Source organism: Condylura cristata, unplaced genomic scaffold (assembly GCF_000260355.1).
Source record: "Condylura cristata isolate star-nosed mole 26May11 unplaced genomic scaffold, ConCri1.0 scaffold00002, whole genome shotgun sequence".
Lineage (NCBI taxonomy): Eukaryota > Metazoa > Chordata > Mammalia > Eulipotyphla > Talpidae > Condylura > Condylura cristata.
Genome location: NW_004567103.1, coordinates 32,454,446 through 32,467,756, shown reverse-complemented (window position 1 = coordinate 32,467,756; position 13,311 = coordinate 32,454,446). Strand labels below are relative to the sequence as shown.

Genomic DNA, 13,311 nt, shown 5'->3' with positions numbered 1-13,311 from the left:
CAATTTCAGCTTCTCTGAAGGTTAACTACCTGACTTTTGGAGTTGTCAAATACTATTCACAGTTCATAATTAGCCTCGTGGTTGCCAAGTCTTCCTCATATAAGTTCACTCTAAGGTAATAAATCCAAATCAGAATTACCTAAAGTAAACTTGATTTTCCTTCATTACTCATTAATCACAGTCACCTACAGCTTTGTTCTTTTATTAAAAGGCCCTATAGGGCCCTCCCTGGTGGCGCAGCGGTTAAAGCACAGCACTAAGAAGCTAAAGCCACTTCAGTGTGAGTTCGACCCCCGCCTGCCCCGGATGTGACCACATGGCCCTGCAGACCTCTCCTCACCCACCCGAGGCTCCCATCGCTGCTCCCATCAGCAGTGTTCTGCCTGTTCTGCTCCCCACTCTGTCTTTGGTGAATCCTCTCACACCCCTGCACTTCTGGCCTGTACACCAGTTCTGGATGCATAAATAAATAAATCTAAAAAAAAAAAAGGCCCTTTAAGGAAGATCCTCTTTGGGACATGCCATTCATTGTCTCTACAGGAAAAGAGATGACAGAACTAATTGGTGATTATTAGAAGTTTCAGGTCAGCAATGGCTTATGTCACTTCCTTTTAGCTTTTGTTGAACAAATCAAGACATAAGGTCAAGTTTGCCATCCAACCAGGTGGAGAGGTAAAGGCCTCCCAATGGGAGGGACAAAAATATATCAGAATAGTAAACAGTCTACCGCAGAGCTTGTTTTCATTCTCAAGCAACATCCTTTTGACTGAGTAATACATTATTTATAAAATAAAATTTGTTTTTAGGTTTTGTTAGAACACAATTAAGGCTTTTCTTATTTCAGGGATGGGGCTTAGTCCAATTTGATATTTTCTATGAATCTATGAAAAAGTAATTAAAATGAACTTGAAAAATCAATAAACATTTGGAGTCCCCATAGGTATAATTGAGATAAACAGTATTAATTTATGAAGTGAACTAACTGAAATTTTCACCATATTACCTTGAATAAAGGAAAATAACTGATTGTCATCCCAATCCTATTTCAGCCACCAGGAAACCCTCTAAAGTTAACATTTAAATTAGACCATTCAAAAATTCTCTTCAAATTCAATGAAAATCACTCTCACCAGTATTCTGTGATATTGCAAAGAACATAGGTTTAACCTAATTTATGTAAATGGCAAGTGATAGATTTTAGGATTTAATTGCACATGACACGTACATTCAGATGGCTATTATTATTATTATTATTATTATTTTGGTCTAGTAATTCTTTCTTAATACTTAAAAAAATAAATTTGTCAGTACCTGGCTCCGTGGGCACTGAGCCAGTTCTGCTTAATCTGACTGTGTTTGTAGCAGTCTCTTTCTATTTTAAGATACTTTAATTATTGGTTTTCTAAAAATGAGGTATGTAGAATATCTCCTTTTGGTTACAAGCTAGAAATTAGAGCTAACTTCTTAAATGATATCTTATGGCTTAAGACAATTTCATTTGATTTTTTCAATAGAAGATGTGGCAGCTGACCACACTATCCAACAAAATGTATTGATTCATAGAATAACATAATAATTATAATAATAGCTAACATTCACAGAGAGCTACTGACATTGTTCTAAATACATGTGTTCTTTAATCTCCACAACAACCCTGTAAATTAGTGTTACACTCATTTTACAGATGAGGGATTTATAATACTTTTTAAAAGTTGTAAATTCAGCTTTGGGGAAAATAAGTCATGTTTGGCAGGGTTTATCAGTGAGTTTAGGAAGTTGACCAGTTAAATCAGGAAACCAACAGAAGAAAGGGAAGTAGTAGCAAAAACTTCTTTAGAGGTTTCCTGAAGCTTACTCTATTCTCTGCATGCAAGAATTTCAAACAAAACACCCATGGACAATTCGTTTAAGCTTTTAGTCAAAGGAGAATTACTTTCTAGTAACTAGTTCAGCAAATAGTAATCTTAAGGGAAAGATCTGGAGTTTATGTATAGATTGTGATTATCTTGACACATTAGCATTTTCTAATTTCCAAAAGAACACAGAACCTCAGAAATTGTTTTTCAAGTTAGAGTAGAAACAAACTGTATAAATTCCAATTTTCCTTCTCATGGTTGACTATTTTCTCAGTGACTGTGGGTCTACAACTCTTTGTGGAATGGCTGCTGTTTATTTAATAGAAAAGGAGTGCAAGAGTAGCTTTGACAATTTAGCCACCTGTTAATTTGAAAAGCCTTTTATTAGCCCTCCCTGGTGACACAGCTGGTTAAAGCACAGCACAAAGAAGCTTAAGCCATTTCCGCATGAGTTCAATCCCCGCTTGCCCTGGAGGAGATCCACATGGCGTGGCAGACCTCTCCTGACCCGCCCGCTGCTGCCCTCAGCAGTGTACTTCGTCGATCTGCCTGTTCTGTACCCCGCTCTGTCCCTGGTGAAGCCTCTCACCCTCCGCATCTCTGGCCTGTACCCCAGTTCTGTATGAATAAATAAATAAATCTTAAAAAAAAAAGCCTTTTATTAGTTATAGATATGTTGGTGGTCGTGTGTGTGTAAATGTTTTTGTAGTGATAGATTTTCCTTTATATGATGATATATCTGACAGGTGAATAATTAACCTATTAGAAATAGTAATTGAGTTCAGTAGATGGTTTCAAGTTGTATCTGATTTTTTTAATTACTGAAGATTAAAACAAATATAAGATAAAGAGAAGAGTCAAATGAAAGTATTAGTGAGTTACAGTTTTGCTCTGTTTACAGTTGCTTTTATTTGCTGTCTATAACTTCTTCATAGGTCTCAAAGCAGGGGTTACATCTCAGCTAACTAAATTCTTCTAAATATTAGGAGCAACATATGTGTATTTTCTCCATCTTATACCTGAAAGCAGAAACTATAGAGAATAACCTATTACTAGGTTTGCTTCCTATATTTGCTATATACTATCAAGCATTTAAATCTGTAAACATTGAAAAGAATTTTCTTAGGTAAATAAGAGAAACTAAGAGGAAAATATGGAAGAAAATAATTGGTTTTGTTAATAGCTTGTGTATGGTTGAGATAAAAGAATCAGTCAAAAGTGACACCTAATTCTATCAAAGTGATAAGACAATATTCAGGTCTATATCATCAATTGGAAAGACTAGGCAGAGGTATTTATAATCTTCTCTCAAAAAGCTGATGCTTCTTCTCTTGAATATGTTATTACTCTGACTCATCATTATTTTAGTACAAGTAACATTAAGAAGTAATAAAAACACTAAATAATTTACTATTGTCTTAACGGGTTTTTGTTTGTTTGTTTTGAAGAGGTGATTAAGTGACTTACACATGATTCATTTCCATGTTCTTTCAATAGAAAAAAAAATTAATCATGGCAAGGCTGTGACATACTAAAGGTCACATAACCTGTAGTTACAGCCAGGTATCCTAACTATTAATCTAGTGCAATATTTTAAGATTTATTATATTACTAATTCCAGTGACCATTTAATGACGCGCCTGACACACCCTTCCTTTAATAAAAATCATTCCATTGACCTTTGTGAATGTATGGATTTAAATCTAAATCAGGAAATGATTTAAAACATTTTTGTTCTGGAATGGAGTGCATATATAAGCTCAGATCCTTTGCTCTTACAGGTCCAAAAGCATAGATGGATAAAGTGATATTAGGCTTAAATGAGTTAAAGAACCAGCATTTGGAAGCTTCTATTTTAAAACGACGAGGTAGCTCTTGAAACAGAAAAGTATAATTTTGCTGTTAAGCAAACTAGTGTTAAGGGGATCATTGCCTGTTCAAAAATATTTTTGAGGTACCGGCGCATATTTTAAAACATTTTTTTCAATAGGAAAGCAGACATTTTGGAATTTCCCGGAGCTCACTCTCCCTAAAACGCCAATCCTCCAAATGGCTAAGTCGCATAGCTGAAAGGATTTTGCTCATTTTTTCCAAAACACTTCACATCTGAGTAGTCGCCAACCAGGGAAAGTTTAGAGTAAATGTGACATTTGGAAGAGGGGCCAGGCTTTTCTGGGGGTGCCTCCGCAGGATCGTAACCTTCGGAAGGTATCCCCACATCCCCTGACCCCATAGCCAAATAGCTTCGAGTTTGGACCAGGGAAGCTCCCTGGGTCAGGCCAGACGCCAGGTGCCACCAACCTTGCTGACCGTCCCCATCCTTCTCTGCCCATCACTTTCCCCTACAGTTCGAGTCCCAGGAGTCCATTGTTTCGTAAACGACATGACCCCTCCAAGATCCTAGTTCTCAACTGAATCAGTCTGGAGTCTGTGGAAACAAGAATTACAGGGTTACTCTGGACTGGGGCCTGACTCCCCAGCTTCACACGTCAGTTTCTTTCCTCTCCCCGCCCCCCGGCAAAGCCGGCCAGTCCCCCTCCCGCTTTTCGCGCACCCGGCGCCGAGAGAAATTTGACTGCTCCAATAACCAATCAGAGGAGAGGTCGACGATATGAGCCAATAGGAGCAGGCAGAGGGGGCCGAGCGTAGCGTCCTCCCGCCCCCGGGAGGGTAAGCGCGAATGTCTCTGGCCCTCCCCAGCGCTTCGGTCTCAGTGCGGAGCCCTTGGCGGTGTGGGGAGCAGCGACCGCGAGGACGAGCTCGGGAGCATCAGCCGCGGCTGCGGAAGCTGGAGCCAGAGCCGGAACCACACCCACGCCGCTGCCCCTCTCCTCCTCTGCCCTCTCGCTGCCCCGCGGGAGCCCGCGTCCCTGAAGGAGAGCAGCCGCCCCCGCCCGGAGCATCCTCCCCACCGGAGCCGGCGCCTACAGATCCGGAGGCATGATGCGGCTGCGAGGCTCGGCGATGCTTCGGGACCTGCTTCTGCGGCCGCCCGCCGCCGCCTGCCTGGCTCTGAGGCGGGCGCAGCCCCTCGCCACTCTGTGCCGGCGCCCCCAAGGCGGGGAACCGGCGGCCGCGCGACTGCACCCGTGGTGGGGTGGGGGCGGCCGGCCGGCGGGCCCACTGGCGCTAGGCATGTCCAGCTCCCCCTCGGAGATCCTGCAGGAGCTGGGCAAAGGGGGCGCGCAGCAGCAGCAGCCGCAGCAGCAGCAGCAACCGTCGCCTCAGCAGCAGCAGCCTGGGGCGTCGCCGCCCGCGGCCCCGCCGGCGTCCGGCCCCAAGGACGGCCTGGGGGAGACGGACGCGTTCGGCAACAGCGAGGGCAAGGAGCTGGCGGCCTCAGGCGAAAAGTGAGTGTCTCCGCGAGGTGCTGAAGGCCTCGCCCCGCGTGGGGCCCGGCCCGGGAGGGGCCTGCGTGGGGCGGGATGGGAGCGGAGGTTCGAGAAAGAGAAAGAAAGAGATGCCGGGCGGCCTGCGCCGTCTGCGCCATGTGATTAGGCCCGGCCCCGCCCGCGCCTTCTCGGCCCGCGCCACTCGGCTCGGCCCCCGCTTCCCTTCTACGGCCCCGGAGCGGCGCCCGGGTACAGGGCCCGGGGGCTGAGGGTCTGTGTGGTCTGGTCCTCGCCTTGCCCAGGACCTGCGGCCGCCCGGCCCGCACCGCATGCTCGGCGCCCCGGCTCCTGGCTGCAGCGCCTGGCTGCCCGCCCAGCGTCGTGGGTGATGCCTCAGAAACATCCCCACCGAGTGACATTTAGGAGCTGGGCGTTGGGCAGAGCCTGTGCCTCCCTGACTCGTCGCTTTTCCAGGCTCGAGTTTCCTCGCTGTCTGCCCTCCTTCGATCTCTGCCATCTCTGGGGAAGCCGTAAGTGGCAGAGTATTGTTAATGTTAATGGAGTGGCTCCTTTAGGCGTGTGTAGAGCCATCTGGGGCACCGGAAATAATGTTTCCGAACAGAGATTAGGAGGAAAAGGGGCACGCAGTTGAGAAGATGGGGCACGCTGGACAGACCACCTGTTTGCCCGCTTTGGCCTGCCTGATGACTTACGTGAGATGGGCGAATTTTTTTAAAAATACAAGTCAAAATAACGAAGATGAAATGTGACGGGTCACACGCTAACTCAGAAAAACCGAGTTAAGACTTTTAAATAGTGATCGGACTTTAATTCGTGTATGTTGTACAGCAGGTTGGTTCCAACATGAAATTGATTTTTCTTTCACAATAGGTGAAGCAGAATCTGGATAGTTTTTTTATATTATAAATGGACACAAACTTTTTCACCAAGTGGGTAAAATTTACCTGCCTGCTGCCTGAGAGGACATATAATATAACCCTACTATTTTTCTGCGTTTGCACTGACATTATGTGACCAGTTTTGCCTCCCCTTTTAGGTGTGTTACTCTCTCAAGCTCCAGAGTACCTTCATTCGGACTGGAAGTGTGATTCTCATACTTTCAGTCTCAGGCCTGCTTAATGTTTCCTGTAATTGAAATTGGTACCTTCCTAAAACATTCCAAGCTGAAGTTGTTTTTCCAAACTGAAAAGTATTATTTAAAAAAAAAAAATTACTTGGTGGTGGCCAAAATTTATGGTGTTCTTTTATAATGGTTTTGTGCCACCAAATAGCATAGGACCACTGGCAGGGCACTTAACATCTTGGGTCAGGTGACTCAGATTCCTTCAAATTCCAAAAGACAGACTTCTATTGAATTTCTACGTCTCCCTTTTAGGGCCTAGAAAGGTGTATGCTTACTCTCATCTGCTACTTTTACCAGGCATGTAGTAAGAGATTCAGTACAAGTGCTCAGAGTTGCAGAATTGCAGAATGCAATTACTGTACTATTTAAAATTTGTCCTTAATGGCTGTAGGATGGGAACTGCTTTCTATTGAAATTATGTTTCCCGCTCCTCTGACTCTCCTTTGTCTGAAGTGGCCCTCTTTACCTTTCATCCCATTGGAAATGGAGCTGGTTTAGCGATTCATGTATTTCCCAGAGATTTAGCATCCTTGTATTAAAAATAAGAAAACAACTCCTAGCAATAACATTGAAATACTATTTTGGCTAATATTTATTGACAACCCTACATAAAAAATGTCTCCTATCTTCTCCCAACTGCCAAAGAGAACTCTAGTAGGAAGGGAATCCTTCAAGAATATAAACTTATTTACCTTAAGTTAAAGGAGTTTTTTTTTCTTTGCCACCAAAATTTGAGTAACTAGACTGGGTCAGATGCAATCTAACTAGATATTCCTGAAAGCTTTCAATCAAGAAGTTCAAGAGTAAACTCCTGTTTCCAATTTACATATTAAGTGAAGAGAACTGGCTAAAGAAAAAGCATTTTAACCAGGTTACAAAGATTCAATTTCCTGAATAATCTGGTTTGCAAATATAACTTTCCTCCTTTGACTCCTTCCCTTTTGCCATTATGTGACAAATACTTCTCATTCTGGGAGATAGACTTCTCTTTGAACCTGTTATCCTTCACTTCCAAAGTATAGGTCATCCCTCAATCAACAAGCAACCTGGATTGCCAGCTCTCACTCAGGACTCTGCCATGTTTTATAGAGGATTATTAAAAGAAATAGTCGCATGAAAAGAAAACGATTTAGCATTTTGTAAAAGGCTTAGAACAATATTTAGCATGTGTTAAATATTACATAACTGTCTACTAATAAGAATGGAATGGCTTTGTTTATTGTAACACCTTCAGTTTTAGGCTTACATATGAGATTTTTTTTTGTTTTCTAGTTTCCAGAAAAAAATTTCTTGAGAAATTGTACTTATTGTACAAAACTATGTGATTTGCATTGTTTACCCTTTTGTTCTGCTCACCAGTAAATTTGTAGTGAATATTAGACTTTAACCACAGCAGTTTTATTCACATAGTGAAGATACTTTCTGTTCTTCCTTTCTTTGCTCTGACTTTATATTTTATTAACTTTACCATATTACATTTTGGAAGGAGGTGGGATATAAATAAATTACCTACTTATCTTTATTCCATAGTCACATTCTTAATGAACCAGTGTCATCCTAGGTATACTCTCTCTTTCAACTTAAATTCTGCTTTAGGTTCTTCATTTAAGTTAGTATTTTACTATTAACATCTTCTCAGTGTTTAATGGAAAAATGACATATTTGCCCAGTTTCCTGTAGTGCTCATATTTAATTTTGTTATTGTCACTCCATCATTTTGAAAACCACTTTGCTTGGCTCTCTTCATTTTTAAAGCTGTTCTCTCTGCTTTCCTTGCTGCTTTGGGTTTGCTCAGTGCATAAGCTGAGGCAAAGGGCTGTGCTTCTTTTCCATTTGTGTGGCTTCCCAACAGCCTGTTCTTTCAGCCTTGTTGGTCATTTCTGTGTAGGTGATTTTATAGCTCACCCCGAGTTCTATGTTCACATTTGTCTCCACCTCAGATAAAAAATCTGTACCCCATGTCTATTCTTTTGTCACATTTCAATATTTTGCATAGTTTCAAGATTAAATATTTTAAATTTAAAAATATCACCTTCAAAGTCACAAACCAAGCTATGGTAGGTAGGATTTTTGATTAATCTTAATATCAGTGCTTGCTCAGGGTGGACCTTTATTTTTTTAAAATCAGATTGTCTTCTCTGGTAAAGCATGCTATCATTTCTTTAAGCTCCAGTTCCCTGGAAGGGTTGGTGAATGAAGATGATGGGACACTTCAAAATTATTTTTTGTTTGGCATTTTATTGTTTAAAAAGGAAAAGACTTAACAGAAGGACTAGCCTGGAAAAATACAGTGTATGTATGCTTTTTAAAAAACAAGTAATTCTTGGCCCTCCCTGGTGACGCAGGGGGTTAAAGCATAGCACCTAAGAAGCTAAAGCCACTTCCACATGAGTTCAATCCCTACCTGCCCCAGAGGTGATCCACGTGGTGGGCAGACCTCTCCTGAACGGCCCACTGCTCCCCTCAGCAGTGTACTTCATCAATCTGCCCGTTCTGCTCCCTATTCTGTCTTTGGTGAATCCTCTCACTGCCCCTGCCCCTCTGGCCTGTATCCCAGTTCTGTATGCATAAATAAATAAGTCTAAAAAAACAAACAAACAAGTAATTCTTAAAGGGTATATTGACAAGATTACAAGATTTTATTAAAACAACAATGAGATCATTTTTCCCTATCAGATTGGCATATGTTAAGTTAAATCAAGTGATGCTTGGAGTGTGGGAAATAGGAACTCTATTTTAAGTTGCTGGTGGAAGTGTAAATTAGTTTAGCTATTTTGGAGGACAATTTTTAGTAATACCTGTTAACAAGTGTACACTCATATTGCAATAATTGCAGATTTGCTTATCTACACAAATTCATGGCAGTAAAAAATATTTTCAATAAAAACAAGCAAAAGTGATTTCGACTGGCTTCAGAAAGTATGACTGGGTCACAATCATTCCATATGCTGTGAGAACTAAATTTCAAAGTAAAATGATATAGTTATGCATTTCAGTAAGCAATACTATCTCTAGGAAGTACTGTTAAGAAGTTGAGATATTATTTGGCAAATATAGATGATACATTTTGGAATTGAAAAAGAATGTTTTGAAATAGTTGATATGTGTTGGCATCCCTTAATGTATTTTCTTTTAATTTGTAAGTAAACATATTTACAATTCATTTAAACTAAAATCAAGATTGAAAGTATATATATTGGGGGTGGGGGGCTCTCAAAGTTTGCAATGACTCCTTCACCCTTTTTTGTGATTTCCTTAATGTTAAATTTTTTTGCAGATTGCAGTGATCAGTGAATTTTAATTTTGCATACATTTAAACATTATTGCTCCCTAATGGTTACATTAATCATATGCATCTATTTAACCATTGATATAGCTGTATATGATCTGCAATTAACAAACTGTGTACTATTAATATTTAAATGAAGTTCACTGGAAGCACAAATTAGATCCTAAGTTTAGTAACTCAGAGTTTTATCTTGTTTTCCATGCTTGTCTATTTATGCCTACCTTAAAATCTGCTAACTCTGGAAAGAACTACCAAATAGAATTAAGCCTTTTTGTGAAGCACACTAGGTGTGCTAGGTATGGAAAAGTAGTTGGGTCTGGGGAGCCGTTAGTTTAGTCTGACAAGGATCATTGTTACCTTGAAGAGAAGTTTGTTAAAGGTGCTTATAGGTTTCTTTGAATTCTGAAAATGTATTTATGATCTACTTCTTTCTTGTAATAAGTGAGGTGAAAAAAAATGATAGGTGCAAAAATTGAAAATCTAATTGTGGGATCTACATTCCTTAAGGAGTTCAGTCTTTAAATCCTTTATGAATTAAGGAGTTGACCTGTTTGTGCCTTTTCATCTTTTAAGTCATTTGCGAGTAAGCAATGCTTAAGAAAGCTGAGTGAACAGATATATTTATAAAAAGTTACTAATCATTGATATCTCGAAATGAAGTAAATAGTTTTCCGGCTGTTTATCTGGGTATCTACTCAACTGTAAAATTGCTTTGGTTATGAAATAATACTTAAGACTGACGTTGCACTGGGTGATTTTTCTGACCATCTACATATAATTTACTAGAAGCAAAATGTTACTGTGTGTCGGTTTTCTTTGGGAGATATTCTCTGGTTGAGCTGTAATATTACTGCTTACTAATTATAAGGAAGTTTCTAGTGAATGCATTAATTTTAAAACACCAACTGGTATCCCATAGTGGCCAAACAGTAGCTTTCATGATTTAAAAATGCATATTTTTAAAAATTTATTCATACAGAACTGGGGTACAGGCCAGAGATGTGGAGGGTGAGAGGATTCACCATAGTCAGAGTGGGGTGCAGAACAGGCAGATCCACGAACTACACTGCTGAGGGGAGCAGCGGGCGGGTCAGGAGGGATCTGCCACGCCATGTGGGCACCTCCGGGGCAGGCGGGGATGGAACTCATGTGAAAGTGGCTTAAGTTTCTCTGTGCAGTGCTTTAACCCGCTGTGCCACCAGGGAGGGCCCTAAAAATGCATATTTTTTTTCTCTACTAATTATTGGTACAGGCTTCTAAATAAGCCAGAATTTTCATTTTGATAAGGATATTTTGAGTGACATGCACTTTACTAGGTTCTTTAGAGAGTTATTAAGAGTACAGTTTTTTTTTTTTAAGAACAGCTTTTAAACTGTATGAAGAACTTTAAAATATTCATATCCTTTAAAGAATCTAGGTTAACAAAGTAAACTGAAGTGTAGAAGGATTTATCCACTAATATTTTTGGCACAATAAGTATGCTTATTAAAGAAGTAAAGAAAAATGCGCATTCAGCTTTAGTTAGATAAATTACAGTTAATCCCATAATAATCCCATAATAGTTTCTTATTTAATCATTTAAAATGTTTACAGATACTTTTTAGGGGCATAGGAAGACATGATGTTAAGGCCAAATGTTAGAATATTAAATTTTCTGTGTTGTTTGATTTAACCTTTTAAAAATAAATTTAGAAAACATAATTGAAATAAGCCAGAATTGTATTAGCAGTTGTAGTTTGTGAGAATGGGCTTTGTTTTTTCTGCCTTCTTACCATTAAAAGGTTTCCTATTGTGAGCATATATAACTTCTATAATTGGAAGAACCACATCTGTTAATGTGTAAATCTCTATCCTGCTGTCCTAATCTGGTGGCCTTATAATAGGGAGCACATTAAAAAATCCTTATGAATGGATTTGTGCTGCTATTTACCAGCATTATTCAGTTGATTTACTGTTATACTTGAAAACTAAACTTCTTTCTAACCTGTTCTTGGTATAAGGCTCCTTAGAAAATAGTGCATACTTCTCTGCCATTTTAAAGCATAATGAATAGGGTCTAGCACTTCTTGTTGAACTTAGGTTTACTCGAAAAGAGTTACTGAAAGTGCTGCTCTAAGGCAAGTGTTGAATTTTCTGTATAGAGTCAACTACTACGTATTTTTTGATTTTTGTGGGCTCTTTGGCTCATGTTAAAACTTCTCAAATCAACTGTTTTTGCAAACCAGCCATATGTGATAGGTAGATATGGATGTCTTGCAGTAGAATTTTATATAAACAGATGACTAATATGCCTGCCTCTCCACTGAATTGTTTCATTGTGTAGCTCCTACTGCAGTTGATAGCTTTGAATGATTAAGTTCTATGGATTTTTCTCTTGTATGCTGGCTGCCATGCCATTTCTTAATCCTTTATGTCTCCACTAGCCACTTTCCCCCCACTCTTTATACCTAGTTCCACTTATCTATAAAAGAATATTGTGGTAAAACAAATAAAATTTACTGTTTTAACCATATTTAAATGTATGACCCATAGCACTAAATACTACTTTTGTCTTTTTGTTTTGAAAGAATAACTGAATACTTAAAAAAACTTTGATAAGCTTTATGTATAACATGCTTGTGCCTGTGTCTTTTGTGTATACATTGTGTACTTAGTAGTATTCGTGATTTTTAATAATTTATTTTTAGCATCTCAAAACTTGAGAATTAGAGTTAGAGGTGACTGACTTTTAAAGACACTGCCTCATTTTACATGTCTAATAAACTGGCCACAGATTTTAAATGATCTAACAAAGTTTATCCATTACTAGCAAATTAATAAAAATATTGAATTGAGTGCTTTTTTGGCTCAGGATGGAAGATTGAAAAATCTCTGGCTAGTGTTTTTTCCATTGTATTCCTCTTTGACTTAAATAGTAAGAGAATTCACTCCCTTCGAAGATAGTACATTATATTTTTAGAACTGTTTTGATTTACCTTGTATGTAACTGAAGTCTTGCTTTTCATTAACTTATACCTACGTATTAGTTATTTTGAAGAAGTGATCTCTAATGTGGTGTCAGTGCATCACATAGTTAACATATCTCTTTTAATAACTGGAATGAGTTTTTTTGGCTGAAGAAATGTGTGGTTGGAATGGAAAGCTGTATAGAGGTTTCTCAGTCAATTAAAAATGGATCTATCATATGACCCAGCAGTTCCACTCCTAGGAATCTACCCAAAGGACACACAGAAAAATTAATTCAAAAGAATACATGCACCCCAGTGTTTATTGCAGATTTGTTTATAATAGATAAGACTTAGAATCAACCAGATGCCCAAATATAGATGATTGGATTAAGACAATGTACATATACACAATGGAATACTGTTCAGTAATCAAAAATGATAAACTAATGCTACTCAGCAATATGGATGGAGCTTGAAAGGATTCTGCTCCATGAAATAAGTCAGAAGGAAAAAAAATGCCAGATGATTGTACTTATAGTAGGAATGTGTAGGGGATCAAAAAAAAAACAACAAAACAAAATGAACAGACAGCTATAAATCAGATACTCTGTAGGGGAAGGGGAGGGAAAGAAATCAAAGCAAAGGTGGGAAGAGCACAAGGGGACTATGGTGATGGTGCTTGGGTGAACTGGTGGTGGAAATCATATGGGGACTATACCTGAGAAAAGCAAACATTGTGAGA

At 39.4% G+C, this 13,311-nt stretch overlaps 1 protein-coding gene across 2 annotated transcripts in view; it reads left to right on the top strand.

Moving 5' to 3' along the window:
- The first annotated feature begins 4,564 nt into the window (after nt 1-4,564).
- Nucleotides 4,565-13,311, top strand: part of GLS (glutaminase) — a 70,460-nt gene continuing 61,713 nt past the window's right edge. For both annotated transcript variants that reach the window (XM_004674434.2, XM_012726510.1), the window contains exon 1: nt 4,565-5,206. In XM_004674434.2, the coding sequence (XP_004674491.1) occupies nt 4,797-5,206 (410 nt within the window). In that variant the 5' untranslated portion in view covers nt 4,565-4,796. The remainder of the gene's footprint in view (nt 5,207-13,311) is intronic.